The sequence below is a fragment of the Pan paniscus genome, chromosome 10 (assembly GCF_029289425.2).
Source record: "Pan paniscus chromosome 10, NHGRI_mPanPan1-v2.0_pri, whole genome shotgun sequence".
Classification (NCBI taxonomy): domain Eukaryota; kingdom Metazoa; phylum Chordata; class Mammalia; order Primates; family Hominidae; genus Pan; species Pan paniscus.
This window is the reverse complement of record NC_073259.2, coordinates 51,921,562-51,945,497: the sequence shown is the minus strand read 5'-3', so window position 1 is coordinate 51,945,497 and position 23,936 is coordinate 51,921,562. Positions and strand designations below refer to the sequence as shown.

Below are 23,936 nucleotides of genomic sequence, written 5' to 3'. Positions count from 1 at the left end.
CACCTATTGACACACCAAACACAAACAAAAGTATGCCAGTCATTGAAAAATATTAATAATGCTAATTATAATTTAAATACTTGTACAAAAGAAATACAGCAAATTTTAAACTTTTAAAATAATTGCCTAAAAATGGCCGTCACTGAAATAAAAACTATTTCTAATCAAAAGAAAAAAATCTCTCCAAAAGAAATTTATCTTCAAGCTCATATGAAGATATTACATTACCTTTAACTGAATACACATTAATCAATATATATTCATCATATTCGTTTTAATGTGCCACAGCAGTGATGACTTCTAACACTAGTAACTACACTAGCAGGTACTAGATACAGATATATTTTAATACCCTTTACCATCATGCTTCTAAATAATCACCTCCTTCCTTCAAGAAACTTATGATTTCATGATTCTTCATTCTATGGAAACAAAGAAAGTGTATAGTTTTTCCTTTAAGAATAGTCTAGTAACTAACTCACCACTGAATAAATGAAAGAAAACAAAACAAACAAAAAATAAATGGGATAAAATGGTCTGTAAAATCATTCTACACAATCAAATTCAAAATGTAATTCTAATGAAAATCTTTTATTTCAATCCTGTTATGAGGTCATATTTGTATTTGTTAGGTTGACAACACATCTGTCAAGATTGTCAAGATCTGTGATAGATTCTTACTTAAATTTAAGATACAAATTGCCTTGGGTAAATGCATGCATTTTTCTATAAATTTGAGTTAAGTATAACAGTAATAAATCCATTCACTTTTAAATGACCCATTCAAACAGGGGTACTACACAGACCTCCATTTCTAATTGGAATAAATATCAGAAAAGGGTCATCTAGGTAACTCTGCTAATTTACTAGACTCCTAGTCACTGGAGTAAGTACATAGCACAAAGGTCTTATATGTTTATAGTGATAAAACAGATCAAGGAGCAATAATGCAAATATTTTATCCTAATGGTATAAGCTAATATAAAAGATGTCATTAAGAGGCCAGGCACGGTGGCTCAAGCCTGTAATCCCAGCACTTTGGGAGTCCAAGGCGGGCCTTTCTCTCACTGTCCAGATATCTTGCTCTGGGGCAAACAAGCTGTTATGTTCTGAGCCTATAGAAAAGAGAAGCCCACATAGCAATAAACTGATGTCTCTGGCCAACAGCCAGATGCCTGAGGCCTGACAATAGACATGTGAGTTAACTTGGAAGCAGGTGTTCTAAGGTCTGCTGACAACCACATGGGTGAGCTTGCAAATGGATCCTTCCTCAGTTGAGCCCTAAGCTGACTGCAGGCTTGTGAGAGAAAAGGTGGGAAAAAGAACAAAATTCTATTATATTATTTAAATTAATCTGACCAGATTTTGAAGCCTTACCTTACTTTTCAAGTCAATTCTTAATAGCCATCTCTAAAGTAAATAATTTCTGTGTAAAACTATTTTATAAAACAATGACAAATTTTTCCAACATCGCAAATTTCAATTGTCTCAAGCCAACTTGAGTGGCTCTAAATGTCTCATTTTCCTTCCTTAGGGAAAGTCATCCTTTTTTATTTCCATTGAATAAATAACTTTTTAAAATAGAAATTCCTCTATTACATTTCAACATGTTCATGCAAATCATTCTGCTTTAACATAATTTCATTATCATTTTAAAACTACATATAAAACCGTAAGTACTGAAATGCCATACCTTAAAAAGTCTTCAATGCGTGTATATTAATGACCTTTTTATGGAAACATACATCAAGGTATTAGTAACAGTAAGGTACAAACTCATTCTCTTTTATCTAATCTCAAAATTCAAACAGGGGTACTACACAGACCTCCATTTCTAATTGGAATAAATATCAGAAAAGGGTCATCTAGATAAAGGGCATTAATATGCCCCATTATCTTTCACCTAACTAGAATAGCCCAACTAGTCTTTCTATTTACACATTCCTGCAGCCTGCCAGTCCATTCTCCTTACAGAAGCCACAGAGCACTTCCACACTTAAACTCATTAAATGGCTTCTTGTTACACTTCCAATAAAATCTCAGTGTCGTATCATTTACGACTAAATTGTGATCTGGCATTTTACCCACTTGCTCACCTTCATCTGATGCCACTCACCCTCTGCCTCACTATGCACTAGTCTTTGCTCAATGTAAAACAAACTCCTAACCTAAGGGCTTTCAACTTGCCGTTAACTACAACTCTTTCACAAATACCTCCTCTTATCCTTTTCTTTGAGACAAGGTCTGGCTTTTGTCCAGGCTGGAGTGCAGTGGCACAATCTCAGCTCACTGCAACCTCCCCTTCTTGGGCTCAAGCCATTCTCTTACCTCAGCCTTCCAAGTAGCTGGGAAACCAGGCTCATGCTACCATGCCCGGCTAATTTTTGTACTTTTTGTAGAGATGGGGTTTTGCCACGTTGACCAGGCTGGTCTCGAACTCCTGAGCTAAAGTGATCCAATGGCCTCAGCCTCCCAAAGTGCTGGGATTACAGGTGTGAGCCGCCATACCCGGCCTCCTCTTATCCTTCTGCTTTCTGATTAAATGCCACCCACTCAGAGAAGCCTCTCCTCTTCACCCATTTCAAATAATTCCTGTTGTTGCCACACTCTGCAATGATTTTTTTTTGGTATTTTTTGGTTTGCAACTTAAATTCCATGAGAGCTGGCCAGGCACAGTGGCTCACTCCTGTAATTCCAGCACTTTGGGAGGCTGAGGTGGGTGGATCACTTGAGGTCAAGAGTTCGAGACCAGCCTGGCCAACACGGTGAAACCCCTTCTCTACTAAAAATATGGAAATTAACCAGGCGTGGTGGCAGGCGCCTGCGGTCCCAGCTACTCAGGAGGCTAAGGCAGGAGAATCGTTTGAACCTGGGAGGCAGAGGTTGCAGGGAGCTGAGATGGCACCACTGCACTCCAGCCTGGGCAACAGAGTGAGACTCCTCCATCTTAAATTAAATAAATAAATAAATAAATAAATAAATAAATAAATTCCATGAGAGTAAAAATGTGTCTTGTTCTCTGTAACTCCATTACCTAGCCCAGCACCTGCCTCAAAATACCATTTTAATGTTTAATGAGTAATGAAAATATTTTTGAAATTCATAAGCCACTCACTGATTTTTAGTTCTAGAGTCTTGGCTACTCCTTTCTTATTCTGCCTATGTTCTAAATAACTTTGTTATTCAGCACTCCTAAAACCTGAATCTTTAGGCATTGTAAGTCATATGAAATCCAGTGTAGGCTGGGTGCAATGGCTAACACCTGTAATTCCAGCACTTTGTGAGGCTGAGGTGGATCGCAAGAGCCCAGGAGTTCGAGACCAGCCTAGGCAACATAGTGAGACCTCATATCTATATAAAATTGAAATTAAAAAAAGAAAAAAAACTCCAGTGTACTTCAGAGATAGCTGTTACTTTATAGAACAAATGAAGTTTTAAAATATGTGCTGTGATTTGCTTGGCTAACCAATCATTAAAGAGTGCTATGATTCATTACTCCTAAAAACAGAAAATAAGGGTTTCTTCAAACCATACATATTCCCTCACAATTAACCATGCAATCTCCCAGGAGTTTTCAAAGCTACCATACAGTGGCAGGGCATGGTGGCTCACACCTGTAATCCCAGCACTTTGGGAGGCTGAGGCAGGCAGATCACTTGAGGTCAGGAGTTCAAGACAGCCTGGCCAACATGGCGAAACCCTGTCTCTACAAAAAACACCAAAAAAAATTAGCCAGGCATGATTGCACCTGTAGTCCTAGCTACTTGGGAGGCTGAGGCAGGAGAATCACTTGAAACCAGGAGGCAGAGGTTGCAGTGAGCCCAGATTGCGCCACTGCACTCCAGCAGCCTAGGCGACAGAGCGAGATTCCATCTCAAAAAAAAAAAAAATAAATAAATAAATAAATAAAGCTACTGTACATTTACTTACCACTTAAATTCTTGACACCAACAAGTACCCAATGTTTTGGGATTTTTTGTTGTTAATTCTATCACATTTTGTAGCTATAATCTAAAGTCATTGTTAGAGGCATAGACTTAAAGATAGATATTACTAGATAATTATACCCTTGGGAAACAAAGTTAGTTACTAACATAATTTTACTTATCTTCCTACCTACCAATATTAACCTCCTTTATTTAGTCTATAAATATAAACCAGAATTATTGTAACATGAAAAGCTGAGGACAATCACTACACAGAAGTATTATCTTGTTACAACTTAAAAATACAAATCTAAATGCCATACTTATTAAAACAAATACTACATGGAACTTGAGAGAAAAATTAAGATTCTGTCTGATGAAAGTAAAAGCCATTGGAGATGGCTAAACACACCCCCCTCTTTTTGAAAATATCCTCTTCCCTCTGTTTCTGTATTGTTACACTCTCCTGGGTTTCTTACTCCCTATTAATTTTTTTTTTCCTTCTCCATTTCTTTCTTCTTCTTTGTGGGATGCTCTTCTTCTACCACTGTAAAAAAATAAAGATGTTCCTCAAAAGTCTCTCCTAGGTCTCTTTTCTCATGGTAGGCAATCTATTCCCTCCCTGATCTGTCTTACCCACTCCTACAGCTTCAACTCAAATCATGTGTACAAATGACTATCAAATATGTATTTACAGCCCTTTTCTCCTTCCTAAGCCTTACCCAACATATCCAAACTGCTTCAGAGATCTTCCCTCTCAAATTTTCCCCAGGCACCCCAAATTCAACAAATCTATAGGCAAACTATTACCTTCCCCCAAACCTGTCTTCCTATTTGCTATCTCAGTGAGAACTAACACCACTCACTCAACTGCTTAAGCCAGAATCCTGAGATTCATCCCCTTCACTATGACCCAACTTCCTGCCTCCCACAACCATATCCAATCAACCATCAAGTTCCACAGATCTCTCCTAAACACATCTATAATACATTCATTTCTGTCTCCCATCTGGCATTCCCCTTGTTCAGGACATTACTGCCTCTTGCCTAGACTATCAAAATGGTTTCCCTGCCTCTAGCTAAGATTCAGCAAGAAAGTAAGCATGACACAAGAGAGAATAAAATCTATCGGCTGTGGTTTCAATCATGCATTACACTGATGGTAAAAGAAAACATTTTTAAAACTGCTGATAATTGAACATGCAGGTAGCTTAGATTGATGTAAGTTCTTCTATCCAGTAAAATGGGTATAATTTTTTTTATAAGAAAATGGTTTTATTCCTAATTTTTAGTTCCCATACAGTTTACAAATACACTTTTACTCTGATAATACAGCTTTGCAACTAGCAAAGCAGTTGCACTAACACCCATAAATATAGGTGGGGAGACAATTAACATCCACTAACATATTCCATCTAACTCACAAAATTATGAAATTATATAAATATTCCTTAAAAAACAAGAAGTGGAAAGCAGTTTAAAGCAGCAACAGAATCAGATATATAATAAAGGGGCTTTTGCAGTTCATTTTTATCAGTACCTACACAAGACACTGTGATGGGCATTGAGAATTTTTAAAATATTATTACAATTATCATTATCATTAACTAAGAAATGTGCTAAATTCATTTTATCACTTATATTTAATTACCACCAAAAAATCACATGAATATAAATGTCAAGGAGGGGATTTAAACGGAAATGTGATAATGGGACCAATGGTACAGCCCTCAGGAAGGAAAGAAACAAATATAAAATATTTTCAATACACTGTGTAAATATATCATCACTTTTAGCAAAGAATTCTTTAAGAGTAATTGAGAGGGCATTCACTCTGACCTAGAGACAAAGGAATGCTTAGCCTTCAGAGATGAAGCCTGAGCAATCATAAAGACCATGAAATTGTGGAGGATGGGGAAGTAGAGGGCAGAAGAAACAGCATAATATATAAAATGGCACAGTGGCCTAAAAAAGACCATGACCATGCTCAGACAATCCCAACCTTGAAAACAGATGTACTCTTTAACTATGGCAAACAGTAAAAAATTCTGCTTTTACTGGCTTAATTCTTAAGTCTATATATACTGCTTACTCCTATTACACTACCAGAGTACTTTCTAGACGTTAGAACTTGCTGGTAAGGTCCAAATTTTTATGTGACAGTCTACATCAGGCTACTAGGAAACACACACACACACACACACACACACACACACACACACACAGATGATTATCGATCTCATCAAGGCTTAGGTATTTCATGGTATTTCAGATTACTGCAGTTATAAAGCTAGGTGCACACAATTACCAACCACAATGATATGCAAGTATACATTTCCCTTTTTGACTGATGAATATGGTTTGTCTGCTCGTAAATGTTATATCTTCATGACTGTTGTTAGTATACCTTAGTGTCTATGCTTGCAAAAATGTTATTGCCTATTTTATTGTGTAAAGTGGCCTATGAATTGTTGTTTTTATCTGTTTCTCAAATAAATCCCCTTTTTAAAATGTATGTGTCTTTTAAAAAATGTATTATTTTTTCCAGAATACATTTTTGGGATTTTGACCTTTCAGGATTGTGATCTGGGGGATTTTAGACTTTAAGGATGTTGATTTTTCAGGATTTCAACATTTGAGATTATGGCATTCGGGACCCTATCTTTTGGGATTATGACTGGCTCCCAAAATAATCTTATTAAATGTTATCATAATGTATACTTTGATAGCATTATGAATTTAACATATGTTTCATCTGTAAATTATAATGCTCATTACTAATTTAATCAGTCGATTATGCAGCTCTGAGCCTTACTAATCTTGGTCCTTAAAAAAAACAAATGTGTCTAAGAAGATGAGTGGGGGGAAAAAAGGAAAGATATAGGGAAGGAGGGAGAGAGAAAGGGCTTTCAAGAAAGAAAGCTTCAAATCTCTCCTGCCACCCTACAAAACTCACTAATAGCTCTTCTTTTTGAAATGTGAGGGTAGGTATCCAGTCACAATTAACCTAGCCTGTGCTGAACAGAATTTGAGTGGTAAAACAGGGCAGTGATTTTCCAAAAATGTTTTGCAAAACACCCTTATAAAATACAAATTAAGAGAAATCCTAATAAAATATATAATGGCATAAATGACCTGGATGAAGTGAAGTGGGCAACCACAGAGCCCCACTTGCTTGCTCCCACTGAGCCAATTCCATGAAACCTTAGGAATCCACTCAACACAATTTGAAACCACTGGGCCTCCTGAGGGAAAGCCAGGTCTCGTCTACCCCAAAAAGTTTGTTACTTGATTCTAACAGGCAAACCTCTCTCCTCTTTACCCTCTTATTTCCTGGAGCCTGCTCTTTCACAGAAGGCTTCCCAAAGATGGCCTTGGATGAGCTGTATGGTTGAAGGAATGTACAGCTGTGTACAGATACTGGGAGCAGGGATAAGAGATAGGAGGTATAACAGAGAAAGCATTTTTGGACATGAGAGTTCATTAAGCTCATTCAGAGAAGTGTCTGCTAAACAGAAAGGGGGACCAGAGATATAGACACAGAGAGATGTCCACATACCCACATTCCTGTACACATATGCATGCCCAGGCACACACCCATACATACAACCCTGCCTGCACACACACATGCACACACAAAAACGTGAGGGAAAAGCTCTTTGGAAAAAGCAGCTCGAAGTGGGATGAATACCTCAGACCCCGTCCACCTCATTATCTTATCCAGAAAAAATACAGCAGTGTTTCTCAAACTTTAATGTGCATATAAATAACCTAAAGATCCTGTTAAAGTGCAGGTTCTGATTCAGTAAGTCCTCAATGAGGCCTGAGATTGTACATTTCTAACAAGCTCCCAGGTGATGCTAACGCCACTGGTCTGTGGACCACACTTTGATAGCAACATCCTACATAACAACACATCTCCACATGATCTATATTATAATTGAAAAACAAAGTTCCCTGGTAAAATAAGACTGAGAACTGCTCAATTAAATAAGACAAAACAAACTGGAGCCTTCTCAGAGACTGGAGGACTTCTCAGAGACTAACTTAGAGGACCAAGATGAGGTGAGAATGGTTATGAGAAGGCCCTAAAATGGGAAAAAGTCTACTTTTTTCCCATTCTTCCAATGAGAGATACTTCAAGTTTCAATTTTAAATGCTAATATCTATGCAAAAATACAGAGTGGAAACACAACATTTTAGAAGTAGCTAACTTCTGACTGGAATGATAATATGAAAGTAATCATTACTATCTTCCTCCTTATACTTCCTTAAATCTTTAATGTATACATAATACTTTTATAATCATGAGAAAAAGAATTATCTTAAGGAAAAAATAAAACTCCATCCCCCACACCCAGATTCTTTACATTAGCATTTAGAACAATTACTTTATTCAGACTTACATAAAACATAAAAGATTTTCTAGTAAAGGAAGAACTGTTGGTGAAGTAAAGAATGAAGCAATCATAACATTTTAGAAGGTAGCCTAGAAATAAATATTAGTGAAGAGACTTTGGGCTGTGGGGGAACAAAAGACAAATAGCAAAAATGGATGGAACAAAGAGGAAAGAAGACCAAAATCACTTTGCCTACTCCACAAATGCACCAAGAGCTTTACCTGTTGAGCAGCTACCTCCCTGGCATAAAAATCATTTACTTGCTGCCATTCTGGGTTGACTGTCCCTAGTATGTTCTATAAAAGTAAAGTATGTTGTGCAAAGGAACCCTGATCAGACTATAAAACATGTAAAGATGAAATTGTTTAATTCATATGTCTAAAAATTGTCAGGGGGCTATACAAACTTTACACCATACACACACATCCAGTCATTCACACATTCACATATTATCAAAGTGATTATATTACTATCAGTGATTCTTAATATTTGTATCACAAATAAAAGAGAGAAATAATACTTACTGGTATTTCTCCTGAGAAACACTATGATATCAAAGAAGTGAGGATATACAGCAAAATAAAAGTTGTTATAAAAGACATAAAAATGAAGTTTGTTAACATTTGTACTTCAAAAATATTAGTAAATATAGGAAAAAAAGACAGCCATTTTATTCTTTATTCACCATACTATTAGCCTAGATTTTTAACATTTAGTTCTTAAGTTCTCATATTATTTATAAGTAGTAGGTCTAATGTTAGAAACTGTCAAGAGGTATACCACTAGATCTAGGTATAGGCAAAATTATAAGAAGAAATCTTTAAGAAGTTACTTGCTAGCAAATTTAATTCAATGCTACCACAGCAAGGTTATAAAATGGGACTGGGGGCTAGGCATGGTGGCTCACACCTGTAATCTCAATACTTTGGGAGGCTGAGGCAGGAGGGGTGCTTGAGGCAAAGTTTGAGACCAGGCTGGACAACATAGCAAGACCTCATCTCTACAAAAAATTTTAAAATTACCTGGGTGTGATGGAGCACGCCTGTAGTCCTAGCTACTTGGGAGGTTGAGGCTTGAGCCCAGGAGTTTGAAGTTATAGTAAGCTATGATCGCACCACTGCACTCCGGCCTGGGTGACAGAGCAAGACTCTATCTCTTTAAAAAAAAATTTTTTTAAGTGACTGGAAATTCAGATTTCTAAATCTCACATTGATCAACTACTGACCCAAGTCACAATACTTCCAGCCTGTTTTCTTACCTATCAAGAGGATACGAGGCTAGAGCCATGAGTTTCAACAAATAGAAAAGACCTCACCCAGCAGATTGCTAAATATTATGTTAGTTCCCCAAGTTCCACAATTAAGAATCCTCCAAACTTAGCTGAAAATCCCAACAAGAAGGTTTTGAAAACAATAGTAGTCTCAGCCCATTTCAAAAGTTTAATACAAGCCTCTCTACTTACAATCTCTCAAGATCTTCCCTCTGAAGACGCTCTTATCTGTCTATCATTAAGGTTTCAAGTAATAAAAACTTGTCTGGCTCAGGATGTGACTAAACACTCTAGAAACACTTCAAAGGTTCCTTTTAGCTCTAAAATTCTCAGTAATTCTATAATTTCCCACAATAAACAATATTGTAGAATGAAGTACATACAGAATCTTTTAAAACATGATTATAAATCACAGCTCATATAACAAAAGGTACCGTCTTAACAACCATGAAAGCCAATAAACAAAACACTGTAGGTGTTCAACAAATGATCAACAAACATTTGTTAAATAATTATTCCAAGCTATAAAGATTTAAGGAAAACATACCTTAAAGAAAAAAACACTAAGGTTTCACCAAATCCTTGAATGAAAACTTGATATTCCACAGAATGTTAAACTTTCTACCAATGTTGGCCCTATATCTAACCTTGAAGGAAAGAGAAATAAGCAAAAAAACCTTTCATTCAACCAGGATGGTTTTATAAACCTCTTTATTAAAGACAAATGAGTGAAAAGATCAACCAGTAATCCAACAACCCAGGTTTCAATCTAGGCTCTAACATTAATTATTTGACTAGCGGACCATCTTCCTCACCAGCCATATAGGGGCGGTTTGATGAGCAAATAGAAGGATATATAGGAAAGCACTCTGAACACAGTAAAGCACTATACAAGTGTGCTTACATAAAATGGCAGGATTGTTAAATTTATATATATTCAATACTTGAAAAATCATCCCAGGAATCATCTACTTTGTAAATAAAATAATTTTGTACTAGGGTTACATTATTTAGTGTCTGTTTCATAAGTTACCTATTTTATTGGTTATATTGGCAATGATCGCCAGCATGATATTCAGGGATTTTTTTTCCTTTTCTTTCAAAAGCATTGTTGAGAAGATTAAATGGTTTTAATTCTCATTGTTGAGAAGATTAAATGATAAAGCCATTATCACAGTGGCTGACACACAGTAAGTGCTCTGTAAGTAGTGGCCATTACTGTTAAGGAATAAATGGTGGCTTATAATTTATTGCTGCCAAATTCTTTTTTGTTGTTGTTGTTACCATTGGTAGTTTCTGGTGTTGGAAACTCAGTAAAAAGCTGTGTCTTTCATTATCTGTCACTCGTGCAGTGCTTTACTGTGCTCAGAATGTTTTCCTATATACACTTCCATTTGCTCATCAAACAACCCTATGAGACTGGTGAAGAAGGTAGAAATCCAGTCACAGAATTAATATTAGAGCCCACATTGACACCCGAGTTGTTTGAAAGAGGTTTATAAAACTATCATAGTTGGGTGAAAGGTTTCTTTGCTTATTCCTCTTTCCTTCAAAGTTACATATAGGGCCAGCATACTATGTAGGAAGTTTCAGTCTACTGAAATTTTACGTCAATTATATAACTATCATCTTAAAAACAGCAGTTTCTTTAAAATACATACACACACACACACACACACATATATATACACAAACAAAAAGATAAAGAAAAGGCTTTACCCAGCAATGAAGTGCCAGCTGTTTCAAAGAACATAATTTGGGTGAAATTTCTTAGGGGAGAAAGTAATCAATCAAACTGGAAATTGGCCATGATGTTAAAGCACATTTTACCAAAAGTGCTTTATTTATATTTATTTATTTATTTGTACAGACAGGGTCTCGCTATGTTGCCCAGGCTAGTCTTGAACCCTAGGCTCAAGCAATCCTCCTGCCTCAGCCTGTAAAAGTGCTGGGATTACAGGTGTGAGCCACCTCGCCCCACCAGAAGTGCTTTATTAATAATGGCCACATGCAGCCATAAAAAAGGATGAGTTCATGTCCTTCGCAGGGACATGGATGAAGCTGGAAACCATCATTCTCAGCAAACTAACACGGGAACAGAAAACCTAACACCGCATGTTCTCACTCATAAGTGGGAGTTGAACAATGAGAACACATGGACACAGGGAGGGGAACATCACACACTGGGGCCTGTCGGGGGGTGGGGGGCAAGGGGAAGGAGAGCATTAGGACAAACACCTAATGCATGCAGGGCTTAAAACCTAGATGATGGGTTGATGGATGGAGCAAACCACCGTGGCACATGTATATCTATGTAACAAATCTTCAAGTTCTGCACATGTATCCCAGAAGTTAAAGTAAAATAAATAAATAAATAAATAAATAATAATGGCCACAACAATAACTGATTTCATATAAGCACAGACTTCTCCAAAAACTAGAACTACGTTGGAAAATCCATTCTCAACTCCTTGTATTTACTCACTAGCAAATATTACCTATCTTCTGCGCTAGAATTCAAACCCTTAAAGGCTAGAATTGGGTTTCATCCACAATTCTGTAGTCCTAGCATAATTCATTGCATATGTTTCCCAGTAAGCATGTATTTATAACATATTTTAGTTTCTGATAGGCCCTTGATGTCAACTACCTTAACTTTAAAAATCATTCAACAGAAAACAATTTAGGTGAAGAATACAATATATTTCTTTTTTTATTATACTTTAAATTCTGGGATACATGTGCAGAACCTCCAGGTTTGTTACATAGGTATACACGTGCCATAGTGGTTTGCTGCATCCATCAACCCGTCATCTACATTAGGCAATTCTTCTAATGCTATCCCTCCTCCAGCCCCCCACCCCGCGAGAGGCCCCCATGTGTGATGTTCCCCTCCCTGTGTCCATGTGTTCTTATTGTTCAACTCCCAGTTATGAGTGAGAATATGTGGTGTTTGGTTTTCTGATCCCGTGTTAGTTTGCTGTAAATGATGGTTTCCAGCTTCATCCATGTCCCTGCAAAGGACATGAACTCATCCTTTTTATAGCTGCATAGTATTCCATGGTGTATATGTGCCACATTTTCTTTATCCAGTCTATCATTGATGGGCATTTGGGTTGGTTCCAAGTCTTTGCTTTTGTGAATAGTGCTGCAATAAACATACGTGTGCATGTGTCTTTACAGTAGAATGATTTATAATCCTTTGGGTATATACCCAGTAATGAGACTGCTGGATCAAATGGTATTTCTGGTTCTAGATCCCTGAGGAATCACCACACTGTCTTCCACAATGGTTGAACTAATTTACACTCCCACCAACAGTGTAAAAGCGTTCCTATTTCTCCACATCCTCTCCAGCATCTGTTGTTTCCAGACTTTTTAATGATCGCCATTCTAAATGGCATGAGATACTATCTCATTGTGGTTTGATGTGCATTTCTCTAATGACCAGTGATGAGTTTTTCACATTTGTTGGCTGCATAAATGTCTTCTTTTGAGAAGTGTCTGTTCATATCCTTTGCCCACTTTTTGATGGGGTTGTTTTTTTTCTTGTAAATTTAAGTTCTTTGTATATTCTGGATATTAGCCCTTTGTCAGATGGACAGATGGCAAAAATGTTCTCCAATTCTGTAGGTTGCCTGTTCACTCTGATGATAGTTTCTTTTGCTGTGCAGAAGCTCTTTAGTTCAATTAGATCTCATTTGTCAATTTTGGCTTTTGTTGCCACTGCTTTTGGTGTTTTAGTCATAAAGTCCTTGCCCATGCCTATGTCCTGAATAGTTTTTCAGGACATAAAACCTTGCCTAGGTTTCCTTCCAGGGATTTTATGGTTTTAGGTCTTATGTTAAAGTCTTTAATCCATCTTGAGTCAATTTTGTGTAAAGTGTAAGGAAGGGATCCAGTTTCAGTTTTCTGCATATGGCTAGCCAGTTTTCCCAACACCATTTATTAAATAGGGAATCCTTTCCCCAGTGTTTGTTTTTGTCAGGTTTGTCGAAGATTAGATGGTTGTAGATGCGTGGTGTTATTTCTGAGGACTCTGCTCTGTTCTATCGGTCTATATGTCTGTTTTGGTACCAGTACCATACTGTTTTGGTTACTGTAGACTTGTGGTATAGTTTGAAGTCAGGTAGCATGATGCCTCCAGCTTTGTTCTTTTTCCTTAGGACTGTTTTGGGTATACAGGCTCTTTTTTGGTTCCACATGAAATTTAAATTAGTTTTTCTAATTCTGTGAAGAAAGTCAATGGTAGCTTGATGGGGATAGCACTGAATCTATAAATTACTTTGGGAAGTATGGCCATTTTCACAATATTGATTCTTCCTATCCATGAGCATGGAATGTTTTTCCATTTGTTTGTGTCCTCTCTTATTTCCTTGAGCAGTGGTTTGTAGTTCTCCTTGAAGAGGTCCTTCACATCCCTTGTAAGTTGTATTCCTAGGTATTTTATTCTCCTTGTAGCAATGGAATATACAATATATTTCTTAATACGCTGTACACTTTCACAGCTTCATTGGTTTATTTTAGTCAAGAAACACTTCGTTTTTGGCTATATTATATCATATAAATTTCAACTATCTGAAAAATGAGACCTAATAAGTGGCCACAAATGAGATCATAACAATATTATACAACTTGCCAAAGCTGTTCCTTAAAAATGCTAAGGTGTTCATGTACAAGACCATCCTTGAAATAATGCTAAAACATTTGGGTGCAGTGGTTCATGCCTGTAATCCCAACATTTTGGAGGCCAAGGTGAGAGGATTGCTTTGGCCCAGGAGTTCGAGACCAGACTGGGCAACATAGGGAGACACCCCCTCTCTACCAAAAATTTAAAAATTAGCCAGACATAGTGGCACACCCCTGTAGTCCCAGCTACTTGGGAGGCTAAGGTGGGGGGACCACTTCAACCTGGGAGGTTGAGGCTGCAGTAAGCTATATCCACACCACTGCACTCCACCCTGGGCAACAGACTGAAACCCTGTCTCAGAAAATAAATAAATAAATAATACTAAAACGATTTATACCTACAACTTAGAGACAAAATAGTCTGATAATATTTTTACAAACATAGTGTTCAAAATTATTGGAAAAGCAACGTCAGGTGTCAAATAGCAATAGTCAAATTTGAAGAAACATTAATTGAAAACATTTAAATATCTACAATACTTCAGGTATTTTATTAGCTTCTGGGAATACCAAAGTGAATAAGACGGTCTCTGCCCTGTAGAGCAGATAAGTGTCTAGACAATTATACTACAATATATTTATTCTCCAGGAATAATTACATATACATACAGCCATGCATCATTTAATGACGGATATGTTCTGAAAAATGCATCGTTAGGTGATTTCATTGTCGGAACATCACAGAATGTATTTATACAAACCTAGATGGTACAGCCTACTACATACCTAGGCTATATGGTAGAGCCTATTGCTCTGAAGCTACAGGTGTACAGGATGTTACTAAACTGAATGTTGTAGGTAATCGTAACACCATGGTAAGTATTTGTATCTAAACATAGAAAAAGTAGAGTAAAAATATAGTATCATTTTATGGGACTGTATATGTGGTCCCCCACTGACCAAAATGTCATTATGGAGTGCATGACTGACTCTACATACATAGAATCAATATGATACCAAGGGGTGGAGGGATGGTAATCCTAGAGGGCTTCTTTGAAAAGTACCATATGGTGGCTTACGCCTGCAATCACAGCATTTTGGGAGGCTGAGGCAGGCGGATCACGAGGTCAGGAGATGGAGACCATCCTGGCCAACATGGTGAAACCCTGTCTCTACTAAAAATAAAAAAATTGGCTGGGTATGGTGGCACACGTCTGTAATCCCAGCTACTCAGGAGGCTGAGGCAGCAGAATCGCTCAAATCTGGGAGGCGGAGATTGCAGTGAGCCAAGATCGCGCTACTGCACTCCAGCCTGGCGACAGAGCAAGAGTCCTTCAAGAAAGAAAAGAAAGAAAAGAAAGAGAAGAAAGAAAGAAAGAAAGAAAGAAAGAGAAAGAAAAAGAAAAAGTACCATATGATAAAAATAATTCAGTGCTGACACAGCACAGGATTGGGATAAGCAGCAGGAAATGAAGCTAGGAAGGTAGTTTAGGGATAGATTATTATTATGGCCTTGAACACTATCCTAAGGATCTCAGCCTTTATTCAGCAGCCACTAATAGGACTCAATTTTTTTTAAAATATACAGGGACCAACATAATCACATAGGTTTCAAAAAAGATAATGAAGATAATGTTAGTAGCATTCCAAAGGAGAGACCAATTTGTCCAATAGTTCATGACAGAAGTGATATGGGCTTCTGAACTGTAATTACGTAAAAGGAAAAAGGATAGATTTAAGAGACAATCCAGAGAAAGGACATGAAGGAGGACTACAAATTAGAATCAAAGCTGAGACAATGACGGTTTCTAGCTGAGGTTCCAGAAAGGAGTTTATGCCACATACAAAGTAAAGAATATACACATGCCAGGTTTGGGGAGGCAGAAATGGGTTTCAGAGATATACACAGAAATCTATGAAAAAGGAGTCTTAGAGACATGAAGGAAGTAGAGTTTCAATTTAAAAAGGGCCAACAACATCAAATACTTTGGAGGCGACATCAACAGATGAGTGAGATTGGGCCACTGAGTTAAACAACTAGGATATTAGTTATCAGGCCTCACACTATAAAGGAAATAAAAAGAATACCTGCTGAAGTAAAGCCATTGCATGTAGAAACCCAAGCCAATAAACTCTAGACCAGCAGTTCACAAACTTTTTGGTCTTAGGATCATTTACACTCTTAAAATTTAAGAGTTTTTGTTTTTTGTTTTTCTTAATGTGGGTCATCTATCGATGTTTACTATATTAGAAATAAAAACTGATAAAAATCTAAATATATTAGTTCATTTAAAAAATAAATACATCACATATTAAATGACATATTTTTATTTTAAAAACATTATTTTCCAAAACAAAGATATTTTGTATGAAGAGTGGCATCGTATATTTCTGCAAACCTCTAACATCTGGTTAGTAGAAGACACCTGGATTGTCACATCTATCTCAGCATTCAATTTGTTGCAATATGTTGTTTTAGTCCAAAAATATTAAGAAAATCTGGACTCTCACAGATATACAGTTGAAAAGAGGTAAGTAGTTGAATAGCATTTTCAGATAACTATAGGTGTTATTCTTTGATACTACATAAAAACACAGTTGTTTCTCAAAGGTTAGTTGCAATATGAAATCTGAAACCACATCAATGAAGTTTTCAGTGTTCCCTTAAAATTTGTTGGTATTTTGTACTTCGATGGATTACCCATTACAGTTTTGTAAAATCATACATCGGTAACTAGGAACCATTTGTTTGCTGAGTTATGCGTAGCTTCCAAATGCTGACACATTTCATGGTGAAATATCAGAAATTATATTCATTGATACCACCACTAATCTTCTCAGAAAAGTCTTTATACACAGAAACTCTAAAGCTCATTGTTACTACAAATTTTCAAAAATTCTAATTTTCACTTGAATGATTATCACTGGCAACATATAGTATCAAGTGTTTTCCTTGAAGTGATATATTTTTTGAATATATTCATTTTCAAGAAAATATATGCTAAATATCCAAGTCTGAATAACTATGGTATTTCAGGTAGTCTTTCAAGTAAAAATGATGCTCTATGACAAAAAGACTAGCTCTGCTTGCAAGACAAACTACACACGTGCTTTCCCTTAACCACTGTACTTTGGTATACAGTAGAAGTGCTTTATGTGTAGTTCCCATTTTGTCAGACAGAATATTTTTAAAAATATGAGATGTAATAAAATTAGTAAATTTTTCTGCTTCAAGGATATTCTTAATTCAAACTGACATTATTCTTACTGCATGCATGTACATGGTGGTGAATATTACAATGAAGATAGCAATTTGGTGCCACTGCTTTGATTCATGCTAAGGTACTGGCAGTTTTACCCATCACTGCCTCTGCACCATCACAGTGAAAAAGGCAAATAACATCTTCAAATTATTATAAAAACAGTGTGAACCTCATAGAAAGCTTCAACTAAAAAGATCTCAGGGACTCTCAGTGTCCCTCAGACTACACTTTGAAAACCACTCTGATATCCAGACTACACAAACACTAATAATCACTTGTAAAATTTACCCATATACAATTAACCAGTGTTGAGTCCTCTTACAGGACAAAAAACAAACAAGTAAGAAATCTCCTAGAATAAGGAGTCTCTGAACAACTAAATGGTTGCTACAAAGGCTCCTCAGATAGACAGGAGGCGGCTCAGGAACCATGCATTTCTTTAAAAAGGACTTACGTAGATGGTCCTCAATTTTTTTCTCCCATTCCTACACCAAAAGTCTAGAAGAATCAGTGCCAAACCTCAAATTTGAAGACATAAAGCAAGTATGACAAGAAAACAACGATGCTGAAAAGATTTCTACCAGATGATAGTTGGTTTAAGCTTCTTTCAGAATGTGGATTTTATAGCTTACTTTTAATAGAAGCTGAAATAACTCACTCTTTTTACCTAACCATAATAATAATACTGTGTTCAGTTATAAACAACATATATTTTTAATGAAGAAGTTCCACCTCTTCAGCCTACACATAAAGGAAAGATCTACTAACACTAAACCTCACATATAGAGCTTGGTACAGTTAAAGCGGTTCTAATTTGCAAAACTGTAAAATTTTAAAGAAACAAAAAAATCCATTTTGCTCACCACTGTATGTCTAGTATCCAACTCAGCCCTTAAATGAGATGCTCAATAAACATTTGCTGAATGCTGAATATTGAAATGGTTGATATGAAATGAGATATGAACCCAGGTTACCAAAATCATACTAGTGTAACATCTAGCACTCTTTCTACTATGTGAAATCTTTTTCATAGCTCTCTAAAATAACACCTATGAGAAACCTAAAGGACTGTTATAATATCCTCTAACAAAATGTAACATTACCTGTTACATTTGAAAGCCTGGTATGAACCATTTAGACCACAGTTTGAAACCCAAACCAATAATTCTATCATTTTCATTTCTAAATATTTGCTATCTGAATTAAGCAATATTAAGTAACTGTCCACTACTAGATGAAGTACCAATAAGACACCAGTCTTAATTTAATCATCACACATTGATTATCACCCTCATACAGACTATCCTTAATATTTAATATTTCATTTTCTCTGATGATTCAGAATTTTGTTTTTTTGAGACAAGGTCTCACTCTGTTGCCCAGGCTGGAGTGCAGTGGTATGATCACAGCTCACTGCAACCTCGAACTCTGGGGCTCAAGGGATCCTCCCACTTCAGCCTCCTGAGTAGCTGGGACCACAGGCATGCACCACCACACCCAGCTAATTTTTTTAATTTTTAGTAGAGACGAGATCTCACTGTGTTGCCCAGGTTGGTCTCAAACTCCTGGCCTCAAGAAATCCTCCTGTCTCAGCCTCCCAAGGTGCTGGGCTTACAGGTGTGGGCCACTGGGCCAGCCAAGAATGATCCTTAATTTCCTAAAGTTTCTTGCATTTATATTTGGGATATTTCTTGCCTTATAAGAATCTTCAGATAGGCTGGGCACAGTGTCTCACTCCTGTAATCCCAGCACTTTGGGAAGCCGACGCAGACGGATCACCTGAGGTCAGGAGTTTGAGACCAGCCTGGCCAGCATAGTGAAACCCCACCTCTACTAAAAATACAAAAATTAGCCTGGTGTGGTGGCGGGCACCTGTAATCCCAGCTACCACAGAGGCTGAGGCATGAGAATTGCTTGAACCTGGGAGGTGGAGGTTGCAGTGAGACGAGGTCACGCCACTGTACTCCAGCCTGGGCAACAGAGCAAGACTGTCTCAAATTCTGCCTCAAAAAAAAAAAAAAGAAAGAAAAGAAAAGAAAGAAAAGAAACTTCAGATATAAAGACTGTGCAGCATCTTTAAAATAATATGTCACCATGGCATTTTGTTTCCTTTTAAAAAATTTCCTGTCAGTTTGACATTTACTACTGTTTCTCTCACAAAAGCCCAATGTAAAAAATTTTGGAGTGAGGGGCTGAAAAATTACCTGTTGGGTATAACGTTCACTATTTGGGTAATGGGTACACCGGAATCCCAATCCCACCACTCTGCAATATACCCAAGTAACAAACATGCACATGTACCCCAAAATCTAAAATAAAATTAAAACTTGAGGGACTGAAGCTACAACAAATCATTTTATTTTGAAATACATGCCATGAATGTAACTTCGTTCTCTAGAAAGACATGATCTACCATGGATATAGCCAAAGGAAATGGGCTTCTGTTGCATAAAGAATTTGAACTTCATATTATTTAAAGAAAAAAAATTATATTGCCAATAAAGACTTTAAAGGGGCCAGAATGGTGGCTCATTCCTATAATCCCAGTTCTTTGGGAGGCCAAGGTGGGAGGATCACTTGAGCTCAAGAGTTTGAGACTAGCCTAGGCAACATAGAGATCCCCCATCTCTACAAAAAATAAGAAAATTAGCCACACATGGTGGTGTGCATCTGTAGTTTCAGCTACTTGGGAGGCTGAGGTGGGAGGATTCCTTGAACCTGGGAGTTCGAGGCTGCAGTGAGCCTGGATGATGCCACTGCAACCCAGCCTGGGCAACAGAATGAGATCTTATCTCAAAAAAGAAAAAAGAAAAAAAAAAGACTTCAAAGGTAGAACAAGGACTCAATCTTCTCTGCAGGTCTAAAAAGAAAAAAGTTTTTCAAATGTCTAGAATGGCTTAGACTTGGCCTAACATTTGGCAATGAGGCAGAATCAGTTCAAAGGTCAGTCTGACCCAAAGGATTCAAATCCCATCTGTGGGTCACACAAACAAATCATTAGCAAACTGCATCCTTCTGCTCTGCAGCTATCCAGTCTTGGCTTTAGTACTTGCCAACCTTACTCTGGAAATTACCCTGTTAATTAATAAGTCAATTATGGAGAATTATTTCTTCCAACTACTGAAACTTTTGCTTCTCAACACCGGTCTGCAGTCCTTTAATCTTGTTTTTTTAACATTACCAGAGAGGAAAAATATTAATATTCTGTGATGCAATCAATATCTTCTCTAGTAACAATACCCTGTTCCACACTGTTCTATACAAACACAGATTCTACCCTGAATTTCAGAAACCACTAGGAAAATAACAGATAACAGAGAAATTAGAGCTCTTAGGTTTAACTTACAGCCAAAATCAAAAGAGAAGAGACAATTCAGAGAGAGGAAGGAAGAAGCTGAGAGGGTCGTGGTGTAGAACACTTACTTTCAGGAACACAGTGTCCCTTAGATTTCTGGTGAGTTGCCCAGAGCCTCTTCAGTTTCAATCCAAATGACAATGCTTCTCTGAGTCCTCCTCAAGTAATGTTTCCACCACTAAAAATTGGATCTACAAGAGCTCAGATGTACTGGTAAAAAAAAAAAATGTCAGGGGCCCCCATGTGGGCCTCAAGCCTCTTTTAAACTAGGCCCACTTCTCTGTCCTGGGCCAACTCCCCTGTGTACTATATTCCTTCTTCTTCCAGGTGCCAGGTATTCAGCCTGTTTCTTCTCTTCTGAGCTGCCACCACCTACTCTATTTCTCAGGGTTCCTCTAACCCCAAGACTGGCTGTGGAGTAGGACACCAGCTTCCCCCCTTCCTTGCTGTCCCTGCAAATAAACATATAGGCTCTTCTAGTTTCAGTATTTTTCTAATGGCTACAAGAAAATAGAGAGGGAACAACAAAAAGCAATAATATATAGTACCAGAGATCAAGATTATAATTGTTTCCACTTTAATGTTCCTGCCTCCAAAAAACGAATTTTCTAAAAATTGCTTATTGAGCATTTTAAAAAGCACAAAGTACTAACACAGATACACAAATATACTCTAAACCAACTCCAACCTTACACAGCCAAGAAGATACTCTGCTTTTCAAAATACTTAAATCACAAATCACGGGTCCAAAAATAGTAACCACAATCATTTTAGCAAATACTTTTTTTCTTTTTGGAATGTTCTGTTGTAATCCCTTAAATTTAGCATACGTTTGAAAGTTTGCTTTTTGAATATGAAAAATGTACCAAATATTTTATCCATTGTGGGAATATACAAAAAGCATATGATGATTTACAAAAAACAAGCATGTCAAAACCAGCGAGCTTCACTGAGAAATTTTTCAGATAAGTTACTGTCAACCATTCCTGTCTCTAAATTTTAAACTTAATAAAATTCTGTAAACGGTGTTTTTCAAAAAAATCAAGATCTCATTTTTTAGAAATCTAACGTCTACTGAATATTTGTATATGTCAATATTACATGTGCCTTCTTTTTTAAAGCAACAGTAAGATTAGTATGCTTATTGTTATAGTTTAGTTTCTAATGGACTTTGTAATATCAAAATACATATCTTCTCTAAATATTAAGTAATAAATCACAGGATTATATTTAATTCAAAGGGTACCTTCGTATAAGAATCAAGGAGCTCGATAACTAAGTGCTGACAGATTAAGAATGCCACTGACTGAATTTCCTGGATGATTTTCTTTATTCACTTAATTCAAAGTCATTTTTTAAAAGACAGAGTTATTATACTGCAAGCTTACAATAAATAAAGCCTGAAAATAGGCAGAGATCTTTTCATCTCATTTGTCTAAGAGACTGCCATTTAATCAAACTAAAGATATAAAGGTACTTTCAGTAAAAATCTGTTCCTGTGACTGGGCTCATCTCCAACTACTTATTTATAAAATATTAGAGTACTGGAATAAAAACACTAAATAAAACCTTGATCTGACCCTTCCAGAAGTACATGTAGAAAAAGAAGTTTTAATATATTGTGTATTCTGCAATCAGATACTTTTCTTTCTTTAGGAACGAAATTAAATTACATCCTTTGCTCCTAAAGAGGATTTTATGGGTTTTCCTTGATCCCCACACACTAACACAACAATGCAGCCAACATTTTTATACCCAGAGTGGGGAGAGGGGCATTACACCCAGCGATACGAATTAAATCGCAGTAGCTAATGCCTCCCTTAAATAATTTATTCTCTCTTGGCAGCAAAAAACGTTACAGCCTCTTCAATTACCCCTCACCGCAAACCATCGCCTGGGTTGCGATCAATGTGACCCAGTTCCTATCGCCACAGCCACCTCCGTCTGCCTCCTCCCGCCGGGTCCGCGAGTGTCATGGGAGGGGGCGGCAGCCGCAGGGGCGTCCTCTGGTCGCCACCCCGCCGGCCGGCGGCGCGAGGGGCAGGCCCGGGACTCACCGGGTGGAGGTGCCCTTCCGCACATCGCACATCATGCACTTGAAGGCCTCGGCGCTGTTCCGGAAGGTGCAGACGCTACAGTCCCAGTAACCCTCATCCGAGGACGGCTTCGGCTGCCGCTTCGGCCTGCAGGACACAACCCGGACACGACGCGGCGCGGGGTCACCAGCAGGCCGCGCCCGGTGCCCGGGCCCCGCGGCCGCCCCCGCCCCGCCCCCCGCCCCAATTCTGCGACCCCCGCCCCGCGGGCCCCCGGCGCGCCGCGCTCCGGCTGAGGGGGAAGGGAGTCAGGAAGAGGCAGGGCGCGAGCGCGGCCGCAGTCGCCGCCGCCACAGCCGCTCTGACACCCGGGCGGCCACTCCGGTCGCCGCCGCCATCGCGGCTCCATTGTGGGGCGGCCGGCGCCGGCCCCCTCAAGCGGCAGCACTCGCACACCAGCGGCGCTGCCCCCGTGCTCGCCCCGGTGCCCGGGCGGCTAGCGAGGCGGCCACCCGAAGCCCTGCACGAGGGCCCTGCCGCCCGCACAGTCCGGGCCCCGGGGCCCGGGCGCTGTTACCTGGTGGGGCTCTTCTTGTCTCCCATGGCTTGGCTATCAACGCACGCCGAGAGTCGCCGCCGCGACCGCTCTGTTTGTCAATAAGGAGGATAATAAGCCGGGCGGAAGCGGGCGGGGGAGGAGGGAGGGAGGGGGCGGGGAAGGCCGCACCGCCGCGCTCGGGAGCCGCCGCCGGATCCCACGCAGCTTCCAGCTGTCGGGGAAACTCCTGCCTGGGCGCACGTGACCCCCGCCGGCCAACCAGCAGCCGCGCCGGAGACTTCAAACGCGGCCAGCGCGGCCCAGCACCCGCGGCGAGTTAGCTGGCGGGCGGTGCGGGGGTGGCCGCGGTGGCCGCGGCTGCCCCGGGCGCCGGCGCCGCCTCTCCGCGCTGTTCCCCCGTTGCCCCCTTGGTACCCCCGGCTGCCGGGGACTGCCTCGCGCTCCAGAGCCCCTCTGAGGAGGAAAACGTCTGTCCCACCGACTGGCAGGGGATGCTCC

The 23,936-nt window shown here is 38.8% G+C and overlaps 1 protein-coding gene across 8 annotated transcripts in view; it reads right to left on the bottom strand.

Annotated features, from left to right (window-relative positions):
• Positions 1 to 23,720, bottom strand: part of YAF2 (YY1 associated factor 2) — a 76,877-nt gene extending 53,157 nt beyond the window's left edge. For 4 of the 8 annotated variants that reach the window (XR_004665706.3, XR_608330.5, XR_008954656.2 and 1 more), the window contains exons 1-3: positions 23,457 to 23,720; positions 22,901 to 23,026; positions 20,912 to 21,295 (exon numbers count right to left, since the gene is read on the bottom strand). Coding sequence is in view for 4 of the 8 variants with exons in the window: in XM_003825731.5 (XP_003825779.1) it covers positions 22,901 to 23,026; positions 23,457 to 23,482 (152 nt within the window). In the remaining 4 variants the exon portion in view is untranslated. The remainder of the gene's footprint in view (positions 1 to 20,911; positions 21,296 to 22,900; positions 23,027 to 23,456) is intronic. The other 4 variants (XM_003825731.5, XM_003825730.5, XM_034936018.3 and 1 more) reach the window with 2 other exon arrangements.
• Between the last annotated feature and the right edge of the window lie 216 nt (positions 23,721 to 23,936).